Source organism: Canis aureus, chromosome 1, assembly GCF_053574225.1.
Source record: "Canis aureus isolate CA01 chromosome 1, VMU_Caureus_v.1.0, whole genome shotgun sequence".
NCBI lineage: Eukaryota > Metazoa > Chordata > Mammalia > Carnivora > Canidae > Canis > Canis aureus.
Genome location: NC_135611.1, coordinates 106,234,957 through 106,258,786, shown reverse-complemented (window position 1 = coordinate 106,258,786; position 23,830 = coordinate 106,234,957). Strand labels below are relative to the sequence as shown.

At 56.3% G+C, this 23,830-nt stretch overlaps 1 protein-coding gene across 1 annotated transcript; it reads left to right on the top strand.

Moving 5' to 3' along the window:
• The first annotated feature begins 6,862 nt into the window (after positions 1-6,862).
• IGLON5 (IgLON family member 5) lies at positions 6,863-22,874 on the top strand. Its single transcript, XM_077843616.1, has 8 exons — positions 6,863-6,993; positions 14,659-14,737; positions 15,816-16,048; positions 17,566-17,685; positions 19,090-19,224; positions 19,378-19,498; positions 20,002-20,156; positions 21,228-22,874. The coding sequence occupies exons 1-8, from the start codon at positions 6,915-6,917 to the stop codon at positions 21,314-21,316; spliced, it is 1,011 nt and encodes a 336-aa protein (XP_077699742.1). The 5' UTR covers positions 6,863-6,914; the 3' UTR covers positions 21,317-22,874.
• The last annotated feature ends 956 nt before the right edge of the window (positions 22,875-23,830 follow it).

Sequence of the window (23,830 nt, the reverse complement as noted above, 5' to 3'; positions counted from 1 at the left end):
ATCTTGAGATGAGAGGATTATCCTGGATAATCCAAATGGGCCCTAAATACAATCATGTGTATCCTTACATGAGGGGCCGAGCTTGGAGCCACGCAGCCACAAGCCAAGGAACGCAGGTGGCAACCAAAAGCTGACAGAGGCAGGGAACAGATTCTCCCCTGCCCGGCCCCAAAAGCCTCTCAAGGAAGCACAGCCCTGTCGACATCTTGCTTTCAGCCCCGCGAAATTGATGTTGGACTGCTGGCCTCCACAATCTGGAGGGAACACTGGTTTTAAGCTACTGTGGTTTTGGTCATTTGTTACAGCAGCCACGGGACGCCCGGGCAGATGGGGAAGGTGGTACATGGAGAGAGAGCAGCACAGCAGAAACCAGGAGAGCTCTCCCTTCTGGCTGGGTGCTGGGATGAGTACTATTCTTGTGTTAGGAAATTCCCTTCATTCTCAGAGAACTCCAGGAGCAGGAATTTTTTTTTTTTTTTAAGATTTTATTCATGAGAGACAGAGACATAGGCAGAGGGAGCAGTAGGCTCCCCAAAGGAAGCCTGATGTGGGACTCAATCCCAGGACCCTGGGATTAGGACCTGAACCAAAGTCAGATGTTCAACCACTGAGCCACCCAGGTGCCTAGGAGCAGGAATTATCACCCTCCGGGTTTTTTTGATGGTGAAACTAAGGCACAGAAATATTAAGTAATTTGCCCTGCCAAGCATTTTCTTTTTTAATTTGAACAGGGAAATTTTAATATAAGAAATTATTAACCATAACAGGTAGTATTCTATAAAGGGATAAAGTAACTACAGTAGGCTTCAGGGAGGATGTCTGAGGAAGGAAGGAACTTGGAAAGGGGCCCCCTCACCAACAGTGAGGTTCAGCCCACACTGTAAGAGATGTGGGTGTGAATCACTGGATGGTGAGGAAGGTAGCTAGCTTGCCCAGACCAGAGCTTGTCCACAGATGCTGAGCAAGCAGAGAACACCTCTCCCAAGTGCTGGCAGGGTGAGGCTGGGAAGCCAGCTTCTAGGACACATTGGGAAGGCATCAATTGGGACAGCACTGAAACCTAATGAGATGCCGTCGTCCATGTGGGCACCACTGAAACCTGATAGAAGTGAACACCACTGAATATGCCCCACATGTGTCCCTGATGACCACAGGATAAGAGCAAGAGGAAGCCCAAGGGAAAATTCAGAACAAGGGAGAAGCCCTGTTCCTTCTGCAGTGTCCTTCAGGCTCCCTCTACTGACAAAGCTTAGCAGCCCACTCACTGCAAGGAAGAATTTTTTTTTTTTAATCGATTTTATTTATCTATTCATGAGAGACACAGAGAGAGAAGCAGAGACACAGGCAGAGGGAGAAACAGGCTCTATGCAGGGAGCCCCATGTGGGACTCGATTCTGGGTCTCCAGGATCATGCCCTGGGCTGAAGGTGGTGCTAAACCGCTGAGCCACCCAGGCTGCCCTGCAAGGAAGAATATTTAAAGGTTCCAACTCTATTTTTGCAGTGCAGGTAACAAAGGGTAGCTTTGGAGCATAGAAGCAATAGCCAAGTAGTATGATTATCCATTCATTGTGCCTGGTCTGGGAGAGATGGGATATTCTTATGTGATTATCAGATATCCTCTTGTGCATGTGTGTAGCGCCTATTCACGTCTTTTTGCTGAGTTTAAAAATGAGTGTCTCTTAATGATTTGTAGTAGTTCTTTATATATTCTGGCTACTAGTTCATTATCAGATACACATATGACAGATATCTTCAGCCATATCTAAGGCTTTGGGAAATTTTTTTACTTCTCTGTGTCTCTATTTCCTCCTCTGTAAAATAAAGGCAAGACACACCTTGTAAGGATGTGACGAGGCTTCAAGGAGGTAATATCAAAAAAGTGCTCAGAAAGATGCCAGCTCATAGTAAGCACTCATGTTGTCATGAGGCCCGGCATGGGCCAATCCAGGAGGAGGAATGCCATCCTCACCCTAAATTTGGATGGTCCTGAATTCAAGGGGAGTGATAAATGGTCTTTGGCCAGGGCCACAGCAGATTTTGTACAGTGATGTACTGGTACAATAGCCCTCCAAAAAAAGTTCTGATTTATAGTATTTGCTAGTTGCCATAGTGTAAATGCTCCCTTCACAGCCAATTTCAAACTAACAATGGTTTAACATCCAGCTTGCAAAATTACTGGAAATCTAACAGCCAGGTCTCTGGAGCCAGTGCAAGCCATCTGCAGTGTACCACTAGCTCTTGTACCACCTGGTTGGGTTAACTTAGGTGGATCTCTTCCTCTCTGTGGATCTTCATATCCTCCATCTGTCTAAATGGGGCAAGTCATCCAACTCATTCATGCAGTACCGATTTATTCAGTATCTTTTATGTGTCAGTCACTGGGCTTGGCTCTGGAGACACAGACTTGAGCAAAAACAGACAAGAAGACCTTCTCTAGCAAGGATATTCTGAAGATAGGGGCTGAGGGTAGGATAATGCTTGAAAATAAGCAAACACATGAAATAAAGGAATCATAAGAGCTACGGAGAAAGCAAAGCAGGTCTGACAGCTCTTGTGTTGAGAGGGGGTTTACTTTGGCTAACATGATTGACAAAGGCTTCTTAAAGGTAACACATGATATGGGGCGCCTGGGAGGCTCAGTCAGTTAAGTGTCTACCTTTGACTCAGGTCATGATCCTGGGGTCCTGGAATCGAGCCCCACATCGGGCTCCCTGCTCAGCGGGCAGTCTGTTTCTCCCTCTCCCTCTGCCCCTCTTCCCACTTGCACTTTCTCTCTCTCTAATAAAATCTTTAAAAATAAATAAAGGTGACATCCGATAAAGAGTCTGGTACCAATATGGCAGGAAGAGAGCATTCCAGCTGAGGGAAAATGCCAGTGCAAAGGCCCGTAGCTACAACAAATTTGGCTTGTTTGAGGAACCGAATGAAGGCCAGAGCAGCTGCAGCAGAATGAAAGTTTAAGGTGGAGCGGTGGTATCGGCTAGTTTACGTGTTCAGTAGCTGTGGCTCTGAAGGTGAAGGCAAAGGTAGAGCAGGACACTGACTGCTGGAGTCAGAGCAGTCCTACGGGCAATGGTGGCAGCTCAGACCTGTGAGGGACCCAGGACAGGGAGAAGTGGACAGAGACTGGTTTTAAAGGCAGGGCCCGCTGCTCTTGCAGACAGATGGGACGTGGGGAGAGGAAGGAAGGAAGGATGTATTTGTGAGGCAAAACAGCCCCTGTGGGGTGGCTTCAGAAACTCCTGCCTGCAACTGCCAGACATGGAGGAGGCTGAGACTTCTCTTGCCTCAGAGGTCAATACAGGGGATGGGGACACCTCACCTGGTAGGCCCAGAGGGAGAATCCTACCTAGTGATGTAGGAAAGATGTTAGGGTTCAAAGCCAATGGCTGAGAAAGAATTCTTGAGATGCCTTTGGCACAAAACGGTGGTTTTAAACGGACAGGATCTGTGGGCAGAAAGAGCTGCCCTGAGGTCATAAGGGGTGGCCCATTATATACTTTCAAGTTGGAAGGGAGTTTGGGATAGGGTAAGGTCCCAGGTATTTTGGAAACAAGGTTTCCAGGATCCTGAAAGGGGCTAGCTATTATTGGAAACAGGTCATTTATTACTGTTTCATAAAAACTCAGTCATGAGACCCTTCAGATGTATATCGGTGGGCCATATGCTTGGGGGATGATTGTCAACATGTATCTTGGGGGAATAGAAATAAAGGAAGTTTCCAAAGGAGTTTTTATAAAAGTAGACTTATAGGATCCTGGGGGTCGGGCAAGAATTGCCTGTTGCGCTTAGCAAAGTGTTAACATCAAGGCAACTGAGTTCCTAGGGGAATGTGTCACTCTGCCTGTTTTAAGGACTTGTCAATGGGCTGTAGATAAGGAAATTTAATAATTTTTCTTCTGCCTTTGCTTCCCACATCACCTAGTAAGTGAGTACATGGTGGGACCAGGTGGAAAGAATGAACCACAGGTTGTTGGGATACTGGACAGAGCCAGCAGTTTCCCCAGGATCTCTCCTCTTCTCAATAGCTTGAGAAATAGAGATGATTCCCTCTTGCAGGGCAGACACAGAGGTTCTAGGAAAAGAAGTGACTCATCTAAGGTCACACAGCCAAGTAAGTGAAAGAATGGGGAATTCAGATTTTCTGCACCTTACCATCCCCTCCCCACTCCCATGACCAGATTCCTGGTCCTGCCTTATTCCCCCTGTTATCCTGAGGATGAGGACTGGAGTAAAGAGAAAAAGGAAATTTCACCCCAGAAGTCAGTGTTATTCATGAAAGTAGATGGAGAAGCTGAACTGTGTCCCATAAGAACTGGGATCCTAGACTCCTGGGTCTGAGGCAGGAGGGGGTTGGGGTCCTGGACTCTTGGGTCTGACAGAGGAGAGGGTTGGGGGGGGTTGGACTTCTAGGTTTGAGGGAGGAGGGGCTGGGGTCCTGGACTTCTGGGTGTGAAGGAGGAGGGGGTTGGGGGGCTGGACTCCTGGATCTGAGGGAGGAGGGGCTGGGGGGCTGGACTCTTGGGTCTGAGGGAGGAGGAGGTTGGGGTCCTGGACTCCTGGGTCTGAGCGAGGAGGGGCTGGGGTCCTGGACTCCTGGGTCTGAGGGAGGAGGGGCTGGGGGCCTAGACTCCTGGGTCTGAGGGAGGAGGGGCTGGGGGCCTGGACTCCTGGGTCTAAGGGAGGAAGGGGTTGGGGTCCTGGACTCCTGAGTCTGAGGGAGGAGGAGGTTGGGGTCCTGGACTCCTGGGTCTGAGGGAGGAGGAGGTTGGGGTCCTGGACTCCTGGGTCTGAGGGAGGAGGGGCTGGGGTCCTGGACTTCTGGGTCTGAGGGAGGAGGAGGTTGGGGTCCTGGACTCCTGGGTCTGAGGGAGGAGGAGGTTGGGGTCCTGGACTCCTGGGTCTGAGGGAGGAGGGGCTGGGGGCCTGGACTCCTGGGTCTGAGGGAGGAGGGACTGGGGTCCTGGACTCCTGGGTCTGAGCGAGGAGGGGGCTGGGGGGCTGGACTCCTGGGTCTGAGGGAGGAGGGGCTGGGGGCCTGGACTCCTGGGTCTGAGGGAGGAGGAGGTTGGGGTCCTGGACTCCTGGGTCTGAGGGAGGAGGGGCTGGGGGCCTGGACTCCTGGGTCTGAGGGAGGAGGGGGCTGGGGGGCTGGACTCCTGGGTCTGAGGGAGGAGGGGCTGGGGGCCTGGACTCCTGGGTCTGAGGGAGGAGGGGCTGGGGGCCTGGACTCCTGGGTCTGAGGGAGGAGGGGGCTGGGGGGCTGGACTCCTGGGTCTGAGGGAGGAGGAGGTTGGGGTCCTGGACTCCTGGGTCTGAGCGAGGAGGGGGCTGGGGGGCTGGACTCCTGGGTCTGAGGGAGGAGGGGCTGGGGGCCTGGACTCCTGGGTCTGAGGGAGGAGGGGCTGGGGGCCTGGACTCCTGGGTCTGAGGGAGGAGGGGCTGGGGGCCTGGACTCCTGGGTCTGAGGGAGGAGGAGGTTGGGGTCCTGGACTCCTGGGTCTGAGGGAGGAGGGGGCTGGGGGGCTGGACTCCTGGGTCTGAGGGAGGAGGAGGTTGGGGTCCTGGACTCCTGGGTCTGAGGGAGGAGGGGGCTGGGGGCCTGGACTCCTGGGTCTGAGGGAGGAGGAGGTTGGGGTCCTGGACTCCTGGGTCTGAGGGAGGAGGAGGTTGGGGTCCTGGACTCCTGGGTCTGAGGGAGGAGGGGGCTGGGGGGCTGGACTCCTGGGTCTGAGGGAGGAGGAGGTTGGGGTCCTGGACTCCTGGGTCTGAGGGAGGAGGGGGCTGGGGGGCTGGACTCCTGGGTCTGAGGGAGGAGGAGGTTGGGGTCCTGGACTCCTGGGTCTGAGGGAGGAGGGGGCTGGGGGCCTGGACTCCTGGGTCTGAGGGAGGAGGAGGTTGGGGTCCTGGACTCCTGGGTCTGAGGGAGGAGGGGCTGGGGGCCTGGACTCCTGGGTCTGAGGGAGGAGGGGGCTGGGGGGCTGGACTCCTGGGTCTGAGGGAGGAGGAGGTTGGGGTCCTGGACTCCTGGGTCTGAGCGAGGAGGGGGCTGGGGGCCTGGACTCCTGGGTCTGAGGGAGGAGGAGGTTGGGGTCCTGGACTCCTGGGTCTGAGGGAGGAGGGGGCTGGGGGGCTGGACTCCTGGGTCTGAGGGAGGAGGGGCTGGGGCCTGGACTCCTGGGTCTGAGGGAGGAGGGGCTGGGGGCCTGGACTCCTGGGTCTGAGGGAGGAGGGGCTGGGGTCCTGGACTCCTGGGTCTGAGCGAGGAGGGGGCTGGGGGGCTGGACTCCTGGGTCTGAGGGAGGAGGGGCTGGGGGCCTGGACTCCTGGGTCTGAGGGAGGAGGAGGTTGGGGTCCTGGACTCCTGGGTCTGAGGGAGGAGGGGCTGGGGGCCTGGACTCCTGGGTCTGAGGGAGGAGGGGCTGGGGGCCTGGACTCCTGAGTCTGAGGGAGGAGGGGGCTGGGGGGCTGGACTCCTGGGTCTGAGGGAGGATGATGTTAGTACACGAAGCAGAAAGAAGGTGGGCTCAGGAAGTGTCCCAGACCCGGGGTTCTGGGGATCCGAGGTGGGAAGACGCGGGGACGCCCGGGGCGCGAGGGGGTAGGGGCCGGGCGGCAGTAACAAAGGCCTCTCCCTCCAACAAGCAACCCCCCCTCGGCCCCGCCTCCCCGGCCCCCCGCCTCCCCTGATTGGTCGGCCTTCCTGCCCGTCAGCGCCGCCCCCCTCCCCGGGTCTGCAGCAGCTCCGGCCGCCTCGTCGCGCCCCCCCAGCCCCCTCCCCCCGCCCCCGCCGCCCCCCGGGCCGGTGCAGCCGCAGGCGGGGTCCCCCCTCCCCCTCCCCCTCTCCCCCCGGCCTCGCGCGCCCCGGACCGGCCCCCCCTATCCCCTCCCCCTTCGCGCCGCCGCTGCCGCGATGCCCCCCCCTACGCCCGGGGCCCGGCTCCGGCTTCTCGCCGCCGCCGCCCTGGCCGGCCTGGCCGTCATCAGCCGAGGTACCGCAGCGTCGGGGGCGGGGGGAGGGGGGCGGGGGGCTCGGCCGGGACGCCGTGGTCCCGAGCGGGGATTGGGGGTGGGGGGCTGCATCCCGGGCGGGGAACGGGAGGCTCCCGGACGCGGAGGTCTGGGCCCGGGGGCGGGAGCTGCAGCCCCCCGGCTGGGAAGGGGGTCTTGGACATCTGGATTCGCGCCCGGGGCAGGGTTCCGCGTCCTGGGGCTCGAGCCTGGGCCTAGGGGCGGAGGTCGGCTTCTCCGGGCCGGCGAGGGGGTCGCGGACACCTGATCCCGGCCTGGGGGCGGGAGTCTGCGGTTCCCGATCAGGGAATGGGATCAAGCTGAAGTTAAGGGTCCCTGGGCAGGATCCCTGAACTGAGTTGGGGTGTGGAGGGGAAGTGGGATGCCCCGTCGGGGGGTCTTCGTCTCTGAGCGGAGACAGTCCCTGAGGGGGTCCTGGCCTAAGGGCTGGGGTAGGCGTTTCTGGGCAAAGGTGGGGGGATGGTGTAAGAGAAGGTGGCAAGGGTATCCACAGACCCCCATCCCAGGGCCAGGAAAAGAAGAGGGGCTCTGGCCTCCCAGCTGGGTCATGCAGATTGGGAGAAAGTGCTGGTGTTTGGGAAGCTGCAGTTATATAGGGGAATGGAGCTGGTGATCCAGGAAGTTGGGGACACTGGGCTGGGGACTCAGATGTAGGAAGCAGGGTTCAGAGACTGAGGATAAGAGAGGGACAGATTGAGAAAGGAAGGGAAGGGTTAACACGGGGTCAAAGGGTTAATGAGACTGGGGATGATTGGGGAGGGGTGACCCCGGGCTGTCTGTGCACAGAGGATGTGGATGTCTGCGGGACCTTAAGTCTCCCCAGTGCTGGCAGCCCAGGGATGGTCCGGGAGGTGCCCCCTGAGGAGGGGAGAACAGAGCACTGAGGCAGGAGATCAGGGTTAATCAATGCTTCTGGAGGATTCCCCCAGGCCCTGCCCTGAACCAAGGATTATAGTCAGGGACACACAGTCAGGGACAACCTAGAGTCCTCAGCCGCCTCAAGGAGGCAGCCACTCTCAGCCTCCCACCCCCACACACTGGGTCACGCACAGACACATAAACACCGTCACCGAGGCTGACCCAGGGCCGCACCCGCAGACGCCCACAGCCACACCAACATGGCTCTGTGCCCGCGGGACGCCTGTCCACGCACCCGGGCCCCCCAGCCCTAGGGCCTTGGCAGGCTGGAGCCTCGGTGGGTTGAGCGTTCCCCTGGCCTGACCTGTCTGAATCACCGTCTGACTCTGCCTGGCTGTCTGCGTTGCCCTGTCTCTCACTTGTCTGTCTCTTTAGGTCATTTCCAGAGGCTCCTATTTCTGGGGGACATCCCGTTTGTCTCCGTCTCTGGGTCCCTGTCTCTCTGTCCCTGCTGGTCTCAGCATAATTTCACATCTGTCCCTCCCTGCCTCGGGAACTGCTTCCTGTCGTCACACACGCGTGTCTGTGTCCTCTCCTCGCTTCCTCACAGGTCCCTTGACCCTCGCTCCTTTCACTCCTGGGAATTCACCATCACTGGCGGCTCCCATTGTTGTCCTTGGCCTTTCCTTGTCTCTTGCCTTCTCCTTCCCCAGCTCCTCGTGACCCCCATCCCACCTTGTCTCTGTGCCCCCCCACTCCCACTGTCCTTCCTCCCTTGCCCCCTCACACCTCCTTGTTTCCTCCAGTCTCAAGATAACTTCTCACTTTCCACTTTGGATCTTCCAGATCCCAGAAATCACTGTTGTACACACAGGGGGGAGCTTCTGGGTGCCCGGAGGCCGCCGGTGACCTAGGTCAAGTTCTCTCCCACTCCTGGGCCTTGGGTTCTCTGTGGGAGATCGGGGTGGGGGTGGGGGGCAAAAAGGGACAGGGCAGGGGTAGGCTGAGACCAAACTAGGTGGCAGCAAGGCAGCCGCACCCACTGCCAGTTGGGGCGCTCTGAGAAAAAGCAGGGGGGCCACGTAGACGAAATTGCAGTCTTCTCTGATTCATTTGCTCTTTCCCAAATTCCAGAAGGAATGCATGCAAGTGAGCATTCCACTACAAATATGTATCAGAGCAAAACCTACCTTACTCTGGCCCCGCCCCTGCCCAAACACACTCTCTTGAGAGAGCCAGGGCCACAGCTCTCCCTCGCTCACACACAGGCAGACACACCGAGTTGAACATATGTAAGGTATTGGTTTGTTCCGGAATGTTGCTTCCCGAGATAGAAACAAAATCAGCCCATTTCCCTGCAACTGGCTTTTTCCCACTTAACTTCAGCTCCCTGGCATGGGTAGATATTGCTCTATCTTTAGTGTCTTTAGTAAATTCCTTATGCCAACACTCACACACACACACACACACACACACACTTACACACTCACACTCACATGTATCTATTCAGTTGCAGAGGTAGCTGCAGGAAGCCGTGCAGGGCAGCCCTGGGCGTCTGGTGAGGGGTGTTTGACAGCAGGGGGCAGGCATGGGGCACTGTCCCCCGCCCTCTGAGCACCTGGTCTGTCCGGACTGGATATGTGACAGATATTTACTGAGCACAAAGTCTCTGTTCTGGGCACTGGAGATCTATAGACACAGGGCAGTGAGCAAGCCAGATGAAGTCGAGGAGCTCTCAAGGAGCTTCTAGCCTAGAGGGATGGAGAGAGATCAAAACCTAAAAACAAGCAATGAGTAAACAGGTAATTTCAGAGAGTGACACGTAGTACAAAGAAGTTGGGAGTGACTTCAGGGATGAGCTGAGCATGTGAGCTGTGGTGGTTGAGTGAGCCCTCTCTAAGCTGCCGGGAGTGGAGTTCACACTGAAAGAAGAGAATTCAGCCTATCAAAGATCCCGAGGGAATGACAGTAGAGGCAAAGGTCCTGAGGTGGGAACCAGCAAAAAGGAGCAGCCAACATGTAATGGAAAGTTCTAGGGCTCTTGGCTCAGCATCTGAACTCTAGGACTCCGGGCATCTGTCCTGGGAAGGCCCCGTTGGAGGGTCCCAGCTTCACCAAAGTTCCCCCCTTGGGGGGTGGTGGGAGGTGCTTATCTCCAACCCAATGTTCTCCATCTGGTTCGAAATCTCTTTGTCTCTTTAGGGGAGGAAGCTCACCTACCTGTGACCTCCATCCCTTGATTTATCAAGCAGGGATGAGGGCTACCAGTCCAGACTGGCAGAGACCTGAGTGGTCCTTCTAGGACCACTCCCTGCCCCCTCCCAGACAGGCTGGGGCACCTACCACATCATCATCATCATCCCATCAGTCAGCACATGTACAGCTGTTGGCAAGCACTCACTAGCAAGCTCTGCATTGAACCTGTTGCTGGGGTGACCTCTTTTCATCCTCCCCACCACAATGCGATGAGGGAGGCACAATGATCATCCCCACTCATAGAGGGAGAAACATGAGTCCTGGCAGGGTGAAGTAATTCATGCAACTAAACGGCAGTGCTGGGACTCAAACCCAGGCAGCCCAGGTCCCCAGTCTGTTCTTTGAGTGGCCTGGTTATGCTGGCTTGGTGGCGTCAGAGCAGAAGCTGACAGGGCATCTGTACATGAGTTGCCGACTCTGGTGGGTGCTGGGCACAGAGCAACAGCCGCTCTGCCCTCGCCCCCACCCCCACCCCCAAGGGACTGACAACGAACCAGGGATAGCAGTAGGTGTTTCTTTTAAAAGGTGCTCTTAGGAACAGCTAGCATTTATTGGGCCCTTTCTGCATGCTAAGCGCTGAGCTAAACATTTTGCTTGCATGTCCTCATAGAATCCCTCACAAAACCCTCAGAGGGAAGAACTGTTGGTACTTTCTCCTTTAATAGATGGGGAAACTGAGGCTTAGGCTATCTGGGGGTCACCCCGACAGGAAATGGTAAGGCAGACATTTGGTCTCCCAGCACAGATTCCTCCAGGCTTTCTTATCCAACCTCTCAAGACCATTCATTCTCCCCACAAACACTTCCCTGCTCTGAGCTAAGCCTGGTTCTGGGGGACACAGCCAAGATTTGGGCCCTTGGGGAACTCCTGGACAAGTGGGGGAGGCACCCCTGAACATTGTTCCAGCTGAGTCAGAGGGTATCCAGTAGAAAGGGTTGAGACTCTCTGTCTTAAACAGTCAGGGAGGTCCTCCTGGAGGAAAGGGCATTTGAGTTTGGGTCTTGAAGAATGAGTAGGAGTTCAAGAGTTGGAGACACAAGTTGTAGGTATCTATTTACATTCACTCAGCAAATATTTCCCAAGGCCTTCCAGGGTCAGGCCCTAGGCTGAGAAATCCTGAGGATACAGACCTGAGTCAGACCCAGGCTCTGCCCTCAAGAAACTTCTAGTCTATTGGGGGAAAGAGGCACAGATGGTCACCATGGCGTGATATGAGCTCTACTGGAGGTAATCCAGGCATTGTGGGAATACAGATCAGGTTCAGAGAGGGTTAGGGAGAGTTCCCAGAATTAAGAGAGAGTTTTTCAAGCATAATTCCTACAGAGTGGATCTCATGTGCACCAGCTTGTTTTTTATACATTATGTATCTTTCGTGGTCTTCTGTGGGACAGACCCAGAGCCAGCAATGCTGGAACCCTGCAGGTGGGTCAGACCCCAGCTCCACCCTGAGAGGCTCCCATCTGGTGAGGGAAACAGGCTCAGACAGGATCCTGGGGTGATCAGAACTGAGACCGAATGAAGAGCCGTGCTCAGGGACAGAGTGGGTGGTGAAATGACTAACCCGACCCCTACCTCCACTTACGGAAGCCCAGAAAAGGGAAGGGACTTGCCCAAGGTCACACAGCAGGGAGAAGGGAGGGAGTTCCTGATCCTGGAGTCTGGGAATTGTGTGAGACAGGAATGCAGACTCAGGATATCCACATTTATAGACACAGGACCAAGAATAAGACCTGCCTCAGACATAGATTCCTTCATCATGTACCTCCTGGGACTGCCCTCAGCTGAGCCTGGAGCTGGGTGTGCTAGGGACACAGATGGTCTGGACCAAGCTCTGCCCTGGAGGAGCAGATGGGGGAGGCAGATGACACTGTTCCAAGCTGCCCTGGGAGGAGGGCAGGAGCTCATACGGGGCTGTCTCTCCTAGGAGAGGCCTCATTATATTAGACCCCTGAAGAAGGAGAAGCATTTTTGACATAAACGGTGGGACAGAGGGATGAGAATAGTGAGGAACACAGAGCTGGGCCAAGCAGTGACCCCAGGGTCCTGGACCCAGGTTGAGGGGCTGGGCCTTTGTCCTGGGGGCAGTTCTGAGTGTTGGAAAGATCCCCTTGGAAGGAGTATGTGTCTGTCTGTATTTCCGTATGTCAGGACATGTGATTGGGGTCCTACTTGCCTGGGTTTGTGGGCCTAGCTCCTGCGGGCAGCACCTGGGTATTGTCCAGGGCTTAGCCCAGTAGCCCTGGGTCCCGAAGCCTGGGGGACCTTGGACAGCTCCATCTTCAACTCGAGCGGGATGTTCCTCCTATAGCCTTGGACAGTGGCTGTCCCAGGGAGATGAGGGGAGATTTTGCCCCCTGTGGGGCACCTGCCAACGTCGAGAGGCATTTGTGGTTGTCACCACTGCAAAGTAGGTAGAGGCCAGGGATGCTGCTAAACATCCTGCAGTGCATAGTCCCCACTGTCCCCTTGTGGGGACAGGAGAGTCCCCACGGTGAAGAATCATCCGACCCCAAACGTCAGTGGTGCCAAAGTGGAGAGGCCCTGATCTAGGAATGTGTGAGCAGGAGTATGACAGGTCCTGTGGTGTGTGTGTGGATGTGTGTGTGTGAATGTGGCTGTGTATGATCTGATCATAGGTGACAGCATGACTGCATGCGCCTGATTCTTGGCCCAGGGCAGCTCCTTTGTATTGGAGAGGCTGTGACAGTATAGCTGTTTCATTGCACGCTGTAGCTTTCTGCACGACTTTCCAGAGTGCAGGGGCGGGGGATGGTGAGCATAGCCCTTGGGCTGGTAGTGTCAGCGTGACTGATTAGGCCAGTGTGAGTGTGTGTGTGTGTGTGTGAGAGACAGAGACAGAGACAGAGAGAGAGAGAGAGATGGCCCTCTGGATGGGGCTCTAACTGCCTGTATGTAGACTGCATCTGGGACTGTTAGTGTCAGTACAACTGTGTGCATCTAGTTGTATATTGTGGGGTGACCTTCTGCTGGGTTTGTGTTCGGGGCTGTGTGTCAGCAGGAGCGTGTGTGCACCTGTGCCTCCGAGCAGGCCACATGGCCCTCCATGTGTTGGAGTGTGGGATGGTCTCCTGGCCCAGCCCTGGCGCTGGGTGTCCTCCCTGGGCCCCAGCGATGTGTCTTGTTTCTGCGTGTGTCCACCTCCCGGCGGTCTCCTTCTCTTACCAGGGCTGTGTGTGGCAGCGTCCACTCTGCACAGCTCAGGGCAGGCAGGCCCCTTCCCTGCATCCAGAAGTGACTCCGGCCACGGTGAGGGGCTGCAGGGCCCACCCCAAACCCCAGGACCTGGTGAGCCCACTGCACTGTCTCTGCCCCAGCGCTGTCCTGAGGGGCTGCTGATGGAGAGGGCCCCCGGGAGTCATTGGGGCGGCACGGGCAATTAATTCATTAGATTAATTAGCTCCTCATGCCAGGGCGGGGGCAGGGCAACCCCACGCCAGGCCCTCCTTCCCAGGCATCCAAGGTCATCCAGCCTCCTCTCCCCCGCCTGGTGCCGGCTCCATCCTCCGCCTCCGCATGCCCAGCCCCCACTCCCTGGCCCTGGTCCAGCCCACTGGCCGTGGTCCACGGAGATGAATGGGTGGGGGTGGGGGCTCTGCCAGGCGATGGTGCCCCTGAGCTGCGCTGGAGGGTGCGGGCAGGCGTGGGTGTGCACCTGCAAGCGCGCCTCGTGAGCAGGCAGGCAGGCGGGTGTGTCTGTAGACGCATGTGTCTGCGAAGGTTTGTGTGGCTGTACAAACCCAAGGCCCAAGGGTCCAAGGATGTATTTGTGCATCTGAGACAGATGTGTGTCTGAGTGGATATACACATGCATCTGTGTTCGTGTGCATGTGTTTGCGATTATGTGTCTGTACGTCTGTGTACATACGTGGGGAGCTCTGTGTGTATTTCCATGTATTTCTGAATTGATGTGTACATGTGTGCATCTGTGTGTATACATGTGTCATAAGTTTGAATATGTGTGTGCCCATGTACATGGAATCTGTGTGTATCTGTGTTTATTGCATATGTGTATGTGTGTATCTGTATATGTATCTGTGTTCTTGAACTTTGAGTGTGTGTCTGTACACTGTGAATGTGTACATATGCATCTGTGTACATGTGCCTGCTGTGTACGTGTATATCTGCATATACATTTATGCAGTTGTGTATCTGTGCATATGTATATGTGTGTTCCTCTGTACACTGCATTTGTGAATAGGTATGCGTGTGTATATGTGTGTTTGTGTGCTGTGATTGGGATGTTGTCTCCGTGTCTCTGGAGGTATGTGGGATTGTGTGTCCCAGTCTGTCTGAGTCTCTGTGAGCTTGTGGAAAGGAACACGTTGCACATGTTTGCTCTGAGCACATCTGCCGTGTGTCTCTGGAAACATCCATGACTGTGTGCCAGTGAGTGTGGGAAATGTCTGTGTCTGCAAGGGCACGTGTGTGTATGTGCAGACATGTACAGTCCCTGCCGAGCTGCCAAGCTGAGCTGGCCCTCCCCTCCGCAGGGCTGCTGTCCCAGAGCCTGGAGTTCAGCTCTCCTGCGGACAACTACACAGTGTGTGAAGGTGACAACGCCACCCTCAGGTACCTTCTATCTCAGGGACTCAGAAATCACCCAGTCCTGCTCCTTCACCTTCCTTGGGACACAGCCTGGCCCTGTCAGTCAGGAGAGGTGGTTAGGGGCATGGACTCTGGACCTGGTTCCATGCCTGGGCCTCAGTCTCCCCATCTGTCAAGTGGGTGGAGGAAAGATAACCACTATATTGACTGTCACAGGGATTTAACATTTTGTACACACACTCCCAGTTCAGAGAGCTCAGCACACTGACTGCTTAGCAGATGGAGCCAGGCTTATTTCCCCAGATCAGTGCTGCTCCCCACACTGGGTCAGCCCTGCTCTCTGGCCCTGTCCCCATCTCTCTGGGTCTCTGCCCTTCTCTCTGGATCTCTGTCCCCTCTCTCTGGGTCTCTGCCCCCCTTCTGTCTGGGTCTCTGTCTCCCTCTCTCTTGGTCTCTACGCCTCCTCTTTCTGGGTCTCTGTTCACCCCTCTCTAAATCTCAGTTCCCCCCCTCTCTCTGGATCTCTGTCCCCCCTCTCTGGATCTCTGTCCTCCTTCTCTCTGGATCTCTGTACCCTCTCTCTGGATCTCTGTCTCCTCTCTCTAGATCTTGGTTCCCCCTTCTCTGTGGGTCTCTGTCCCCCTGTCTCTGGATCTCTGTCCCCTTATCTCTGGATCTCTGTCCCCCCCTCCCTCTGGGTCTCTGTCCTGCCTCCCTCTGGATCTCTGTCCCCCGCTCTCTGGATCTCTATCCCCTCTCCCTCTGGATCTCTGTCCCCCCTTTTCTGGGTCTCTGCCCCCCTTCTCTCTGGATCTCTATCCCCTTTCTCTCTGGATCTCTGTCCCCACTGTCTGGATCTCTGTCCTCCTGTCTCTGGATCTCTGTCCAGCATCTCTGTCTCTCCCAGAGTGTTCCAAGTACTTTTCCGGTCTCTAGCACACAACAATCACTCGTAACCATTAGCTACCCCTTCATTGTGCACTTGGGCTCAAACTCCGTCTGAGGCTGAGTTTACCCACTTCCAAGCCCCCAAGATGGCAGAACCCAGAGGGCCTTCTGGGGTGGGAGAGAGAAGAGCCCTCCTCCCTTGTCCTCCCTGAAGCTGCTTCATTGACGAGCATGTGACTCGCGTGGCCTGGCTGAACCGCTCCAACATCCTGTATGCGGGCAATGACCGCTGGACCAGTGACCCACGGGTGAGGCTGCTCATCAACACACCTGAGGAGTTCTCCATCCTCATCACCCAGGTGGGGCTCGGCGATGAGGGCCTCTACACCTGCTCCTTCCAGACCCGCCACCAGCCGTACACCACTCAGGTCTACCTCATCGTCCACGGTGAGCCCTCCACTGGGCCTGGGGTGGCAAAGGGGGTGGAGGGCATGAAGGAGAGGGAATTCGCACATCCTTACCAGCTACCTGCTCTCTGATCCTGGAGATACATGGTGTGGAAGGCAGACACACACCCTGCCCTTGCAGATTTCAGCCAAACAGGAGGGACAGTCACTTGGAGAGTGACCCTTCAGCATGACAGCTTCTAGGACAGGAGAGCTACAGAGGTCAGGGAGTGCACAGAGAAGACTGCAGCCATTCACTCAGCTCTGTTTATTGAGCACCTACTATGTGGGCCTGGTTCCATGTTCCTTCTATGTGCTCATAGTAGGTGCTCAATAAACACCTAGGCATTGCTCTAGGCCCTGAAGATAAAGGAGCCAGGCAGGCTGCCCCTGACCTTTTGAAGCTGACTTTCTAAGGAGGTGGCTTCCCAGACATAATGTCTGAGCTGAGACCAGTGACCCACAGACTGGTACTGGGAAAAAAGTGGCACTGCAGGGGTCGGGGGAGAAAATGAGTCAGATGTGTAGAGTGGGTCCCACAGGGCTGGATGCCCCAGAATTCAGACAGGGAGGGGTGGGCAGAAGACAGAGAAATAGGGGAAAAAGCTCAGGTGGCTGCCCCACATGGCATCAGAAACGGTCTGGAGGGCAGGGAACAGTTGGAATGATAGGAACCCAGAGACAGAGACAGCCCAGCGGGGCCATGACAAGCCCCAACTCAGGAGCCAGACCACCCAGCGGCTGAGGGACCCTGAGCAAGCAGGGCGGCCTCGGGCTCCTCATCTGCAAAATGAGGATGACTCTGTCATGCATCACATCCAAAGCATCATCAACAGAAAAGGGCATCTTTAATTTTACCCTCTGCCAAGAAAGAAAAGAAAAATAATCCTACCAGTTAAACTCTGGCATCCTAAGTTGTCAGGCCATCCTGATTGGAACAATGTTCAGATGGGTGGGAGAAACAGCCAGATGTGTTAGAATTGATGAATATAGCAACATCTACCCCAGAGGGTGGTAGAGTGGTGAAGGTTTAATGAGCTAATTTGTGTAAAACACTTAGAACAGGGTTACCATTGCTGGAAGCCCCATATGAATATGTTATAGAAATTAATTGTTTAAAATAAGAATAATAACAATTAATGAATAAAAGCAGACAGAGATAAGGTGGGAGGAATTCAGAAGAGAAGGCAGAGAAACCAAGTTAGGGTGAAGGGAGACAGAGACAGAGAAAGAGACAGAGACAGAAAGAATGGGAGAGAGACCAACAGTTAGACAAGGAGCCAGACCCAGAGGCAAGGGAGAAACACAGAGGAATTCTTAGAAAGACAGAGGGAATGTTGGCTAGACCCTTGGGTCTGAGGAAGGAGAGGGTTGGGGTCTGGACCCCTGGATCTGAGGGAGGAGGGGCTGGGGGCCTGACTCCTAGGTCTGAGGGAAGAGGGGGCTGGGGGCCTAGACTCCTGGGTCCTGGGAGGCCATATTCAGCCTCTCACTGGCCTCTCCCCTCCCGGCCTACAGTCCCCGCCCGCATTGTGAACATCTCCTCACCTGTGACAGTGAATGAGGGGGGCAATGTGAACCTGCTTTGCCTGGCCGTGGGACGGCCGGAGCCCACAGTCACCTGGAGGCAGCTCCGAGGTGAGGATCCCACCCCTGGCCCAAAGCCCCTTCCCCACTCCACAATCTGGGCCCCTCGATTCCCCATGTCCCTAGCTAGATTCCCAGAGTCCCCCTTCGCCTGACCCCCCAATCCTTGTCATGACCTGATTTCCCCCTCCCACTTTGATCCCATTATTTCACCAGCAGCCCCCAGAGCCTTAGGGTCTTCACCACCTTCTGGCCTGAACCATTTCATCAAACTCACCCGCTAGACCACAGCCTGCCCTCTGTCCCCATGTTCCCCACCAGTTCACATAATCTGGGTGCGGAATCCCTATCACTAATCCTAAATCAGGTTACAACAGTAGCAGTAACAATAACAGTGGCCCCGGCCCCTGTTTCCATCTCCTGGTCACCTCACTGTATCTCCTCTGCTGGATGCTCTCACCCAGCAGTTCTCAAAGTGTGGTCCCCAAGCCAGCAGCATCAGCATCACTGGGAGCTGGCCAGAAATGCACATTCTGGGCCCATACCAGGCCTTAGGAATTAGAACTTCCCCCTACCACCACCACCACCACCACCACCACCACCACCACCACCACGAGTCTGTTTTAACAAGCCCTTCAGGTGATTCTGGTGATAGAGCTGAGAACCACTACTCTAGGCTTCCCCCAAACATATCACCAAGGCACCTGAACATGACATCCCAGATCCTGGACATCCACCACCCCTTTTACCTGGATCTCCACCACCATTCCCCCAGATCCCTAGGCCCTTGTTCACTGAGTCTTTAGAGACCAATGGTGCCAATCACTCTATCCCCCGAGACCCCAGAACCCAAAAACTAGGTCTCCGATCCTAGATCCTTTCCCACTGGGTCATCTGAGCCCCACAATCCTGGGCTTGAGATTCTGGATCCTTGGAAGTCCTTGGATCCCAAAGGGTCTTCTGAGCCTGATGATGTGTCATCAGACCCCAAATATCTAGATTGAGGATCCCAATTACTAGATCCTGATTCCCTGAACCCAAGAATAAGATCTCAGACCTCTGGACCCAACCCCCTTGGGTCTGTATGATCTGGATCTTTCTGAGGTCCAAGAACCTGGGATCCTCCCTACTGGGTACTATGAGCCTCATGATCTGAATCTGAGCTCCCAGATCCCTGGATCCGTTGCATCCCCAAATTCTAGGACCCTCCCCATTGGGTTCTAGTTACTAGGCGCCACACCCTCATTCCCCGCCCCACCCCTAGCGGGAGATCCCGGGCCTACCGATCCACACCCCCACCCCAAAGCCCTGCGAACCCCTCCTGGCTCTCATTGCCCTGGGCACTCCAGGCCCTGCGGTGCCTGCCCCGCTGATGTATGTCCGTGTTGTGCCCGTGTTGTCCCGTGTTAAGTGTTTGTGTCCGGCCTCGCCCCCTCCCCTTCCCTCCCCGCACAGACGGCTTCACCTCAGAGGGCGAGATCCTGGAGATTTCCGACATCCAGCGAGGCCAGGCTGGGGAATACGAGTGCGTGACTCACAACGGCGTTAACTCGGCGCCCGACAGCCGCCGTGTGCTGGTCACAGTCAACTGTGAGCCCCTTGGCACCGGGCATGAAAGGGGGGGCAGTCCCTGGGGAGGGGGAAGGGGGTGCTGGACCCCTGCGAAGGAGGGAGGAGGGGGACAGGGACAGAACCCCTTCATCTCCAGCTCGCTGGAATTCGCTGACTCTCGCCCTTCGCCAGATCCTCCGACCATCACGGACGTGACCAGCGCCCGCACGGCCCCGGGCCGGGCCGCCCTCCTGCGCTGCGAAGCCATGGCGGTGCCCCCCGCGGACTTCCAGTGGTACAAGGATGACAGACTGTGAGGACAGCACTGCGGCGGGCCGAGGGAGTGGGGTGGGGAACGTAGCCGAGCCCTAGGTCCCGAGAACTGGGGGATCCAGCTTCTGGGGGATGGAATCTGGTGCGCCCCAGAGAGATCTCGAGGGTTACTGGAAACTTTGGTCCCCGCAGGGTGAATGTTGGAGCCTGATCTCTTCGGGCTATTCAGGGACAAGTTCGGGGGTCGATGCTGAGAATGGGGTGGGGAAGCTTCAGAGGACCATCGAGGTTGGGGTCTAGCAGGGTCTGGGACACACTGGGAGAGTCCAGTGACCGTTAGGGGCAGGGCTCCCCGGAGAGGGGTGTCTGTGGAAGTGGCCTGGGGACCCACGGGGAGCTAGAGCCCGAATCTGGGTAGAGGGCAGGATTCGGGGTCTCCGGGAAATCGGGGAACCTGAGAGTCGCGGGGAGTGGGGCTCTGCGCCACGAGGGGGTCCCGGGCCAGGGTCCCACGGCGCGGTCCCTGACCTGGATCCCCGGCAGGCTGATCAGCGGCACCGCGGAGGGCCTGAAGGTGCAGACGGAGCGCACCCGCTCGATGCTTCTCTTCGCCAACGTGAGCGCCCGGCACTACGGCAACTACACGTGTCGCGCCGCCAACCGGCTGGGAACGTCCAGCGCTTCCATGCGGCTACTGCGTGCGTCCGAGAGGGAGGGGCGGGGCCGGGTGGGGGCGGGGCGGGGCCGGCGCCGGAACTGCCCCCGACCCCCGCGAGCTCGGGGAAGTGACCGACGCTGAGACCCGAGCAAAGCGACTAAACGAGAAACCCATTCCTTCAATGAATGTGATTCATTGAGCCCCCACTAGGGGGCGGAACTGAGACTGGAATGGGAAGAAGCAGCCGGCCCCGCGGAGATCTGCGGGAAGAGCTTTGCAGGCAGAGGGAACAGTATCTGTGTGCAAAGGCACAGCAAGGAGGCTAGCATGACCTGAGCAGAGTGATCACCGTGGAGTCTGAGGCTGAAGAGGAAGGGAGAGGCAGAGTCTCGTGGGCCATGGAAAGGATCTGGGGTTTTATTCTACCGCAGGGTGAGGCCCCTGGAGGCTATTAAGCAGGGGGGTATGACCAAGTGGTTGATGCTTATAATCACTTTGACTGCTATTTGAGGAATGGCCTGTAGGGGGCGCAGGATGGGCGCCGGAGGACCGGGGAGGCGGTGGCTGCAGAAATCCGAGGCGGGGGAGGGGGGTGGGGGGGACGGTGGCACATCTCCCGGTGGGAGATGTTTTGAGGGCGGCAGGAAGAAGCAGGTGGCGTCCAGGCGATCCCAAGGTTTGGCTCGGGCAGCCGAGAGAATGGGGATGTGGTCACAAAGTATTGAAGTGGAGAGATATTGGGGTGGGGGCAGTACCCAGTCTTGGGGGGAAACGTCAGGAGTACCACTTCAGACGTGCCGACTGCGAGACGCTTCGTGGCGGTACTGGGTAGATCCAAACCATACGACGTGAAGATCTGAGAAAGACAGATCTTTCTGTCTAAGTCCCTTTCTTAAGAGAGAGGGACCGAGTGGCAGAGAGAAACAGATATTCAGCGAGATGACTCGGAACCGAGTGGGAGGAGCAGAGTGGAAGCCCCGGAAAGGTCCCTAGAGTGGAAGGCTCCAAGAGCCCCTCGGAGACCGGGACCGGCAGACCCAAAGCCCCGCGGGACGCACAAGGAGTCTCGCCTTCCCAGGTCACTCCCGTGACCCCCTCTCTCTTTCCCCAGGCCCAGGATCCCTGGAGAACTCAGCCCCAAGGCCCCCGGGGCCCCTGACCCTCCTCTCCGCCCTGGGCTGGCTGTGGTGGAGGATGTAGGAAGAACCCAGTGCAGCTCGCCTCCCCCTGCGCGGGGCCTGAGGCCGGGAGCGAGAGCAAAAGGGAGAGCAAGCACCGTGGGTCTCGAGGGGGCGGAAGAGCTCTCTGCCACCGAGGAGGAAGAAGAGAGGAGGAGGAGCAGGAGGAGGAAGAGGAGGAAAGCTCTTTAGAGAACCCATCACTGTGAGGGATAACGCAAAATTATGCATCTTTCTACAGCCATTGTCGCCACTGTTCACGTTTCCGATTGTGACCCACCCCCGGCCACCCCACACCCCTCTCTTAGCTCAGGCTGTCAACTGGATCGTGTGTATGTAGTGGGTGTGTGTGAGCATGAGCCTGCACGTATGTGTATGTGTGTGGAGGGAAGGGGCTCAGCAATCTTCCCTCCCCTAACACCCACACGCCCACTGCCCCCCAATGCTGCTGCCTCTCACCTCTGACTGGAGGTAGGTATGTGGGCTTCGTGGCAGAAGCTGTGAGGAGAGGTTTCCAGGCTCCCTGCGTTCCCAATATATGCACGCACACCACCCTCTCCCTTCCCTGTTGAAAGAGCGTCTCCTGGCCAGGTTGAGAGTGAGGAGGGGTGTCGCGCTCACCTGTCGAGCTCAACATTCAGCCTTTGTGAGCAGGTGGGGGATCCCCATCGTGGCTCTGGGCCTCCTTGCCGTCAACCACCAGCTGCCTGTAGCCAGAGTCCCCGTCACTGGCTCAGCAGTCTGAGACCTTCCCACTTTCCCTGCCAGCCCTCCCTCCCCTGCCCCCTGACTTTCTGGCCCCCTCTGGGCCAATCGGTGCTTCCATCCAACTGTCAGACAGGTGCCTGTGGTCACCTGTCTGTCTCAGTGCTTTGCCCTACCCCACCCCCGACTCCCTTGGCCCCCCCGCAAGCACCAACCAGCTGCCCTCAGTGCCCCTGTAGCCACCCCCAGGTGTGGGCTTGCTGGTCTACCACTCCCTGGCTTCTCCAACAACTGCACCTCCCAAAGGCTGACCCAACTGCCCTCACACACACACTCCGATAGACACACACACACACACACACATACCAGCGAATGACCAGCAATAGCTCCTGGCTCCAGCTGCCCTGTAGCTGGTGACCAGCTGTAGTTCCCCCGAGGGTGGGCAGCTTGTCAGGAGGGGGTGCTGAGAGGCCATAACCTCAGCTCCAACTGTAGGAATATGCAATCCTGGCACACCACACCACACAACGTGGGGAAGAGAGAGGCATCACGCAAACATCCCCCATCCAGACCAAGATGTCAGGTCACCAGCTCTGACTCCTGGGAGACCCGCTATAAACACCCACCCCAAATCACACTACCCAGAGCTTGGGGAGGAAGAGCTCAGAGCAGGGGCAGGGGGGCAAGGGGCAGTGACTGTACCTCAGACGGGGGCGTGGGCCCCATCCCGCATTGTCTTCCATTCCCAGGGTCCAGGGGTTGGGGAGGGGAGGGGGAGGGATGTGAGGAAGGGGGCGGGGGGGGCCCTGGGGGCCGTGTGTTCCGATTCATGGGGAGTGTTGAGACCACCACACCAATAAACGCCTTTTTCCAAAGTCTCTGCCTGCAAATGTCAGTGTCATTGAGGATTTGGGTGAGTTGAGGGTGAAGAGTCATCGGTGGTGCCTCCCCAGCATCATCTCTACCCTCTCTTTTGGTAGATCTGGAATTGACCCATTACAGAGGTGGCCCCTGATTGACTTAAGCCCCTCAGCTAATGAGACAGTACCATAGCTGCATGGATTTCACAAGATGCTCTTCCACTGGATAATGTAGCTCAATGATGTGAGATCTATCTAGATCTGCATAGTTGCTTTTCTCCATTACATGGAAGATCTTGGGTCTGTTGGGATAGCAATGGTGGGGAAGATAGCACATAGAGCCTGAGAATGATAGAAACTACACAATACAGAAAGGAAGGAAATTGAGGCCATGGTGACATTGAGAAGCTGGATCAAAACTGACCTGACACCCACCTTTATTGACATAAGCAATACAGTTGCCTATCTGTATAAAACAAGTTGTGCTAGGTTTGTTATTAGCTTTCATTTCCTTTTCAATCAAAAAGGAAATGAAAGCTCTGAAACAGAAAAGACAGAGAGAATCCAGGTACCCAGGGCCCCAGCCTTCATCTTTCCGAAAATATCAAGAGTTCTATTTCCCTAAAGGCCTCTTTCATCCCAGTCTTCAACCAGAATACCTCCCAACTTTTCCATCCCTGAGACAGACGCTTTAGTTGTTTCCTCCTCCTTTGCTATCAGACCCACCTCCCATGATACAGGCTGAGATGTTTGGTTTCCCAGCCTCCCTTGCAGTGATGTGGCTAGTTTTGGATCAATATGGGCAGTTTGCTGATGGGATTCCAGGAAAGTTGTTTTCCTCATTCATGAGGTTGGTCAAGGGTAGGGGTGTAAGAAGGGACTCTAGCTACCCCTCTCCTTTTGTCTTCAGATACAGTTGTGTGAAGACGTGATGCCTGGAGCTCCAGCAGCCATCTTACCACATAAGACAA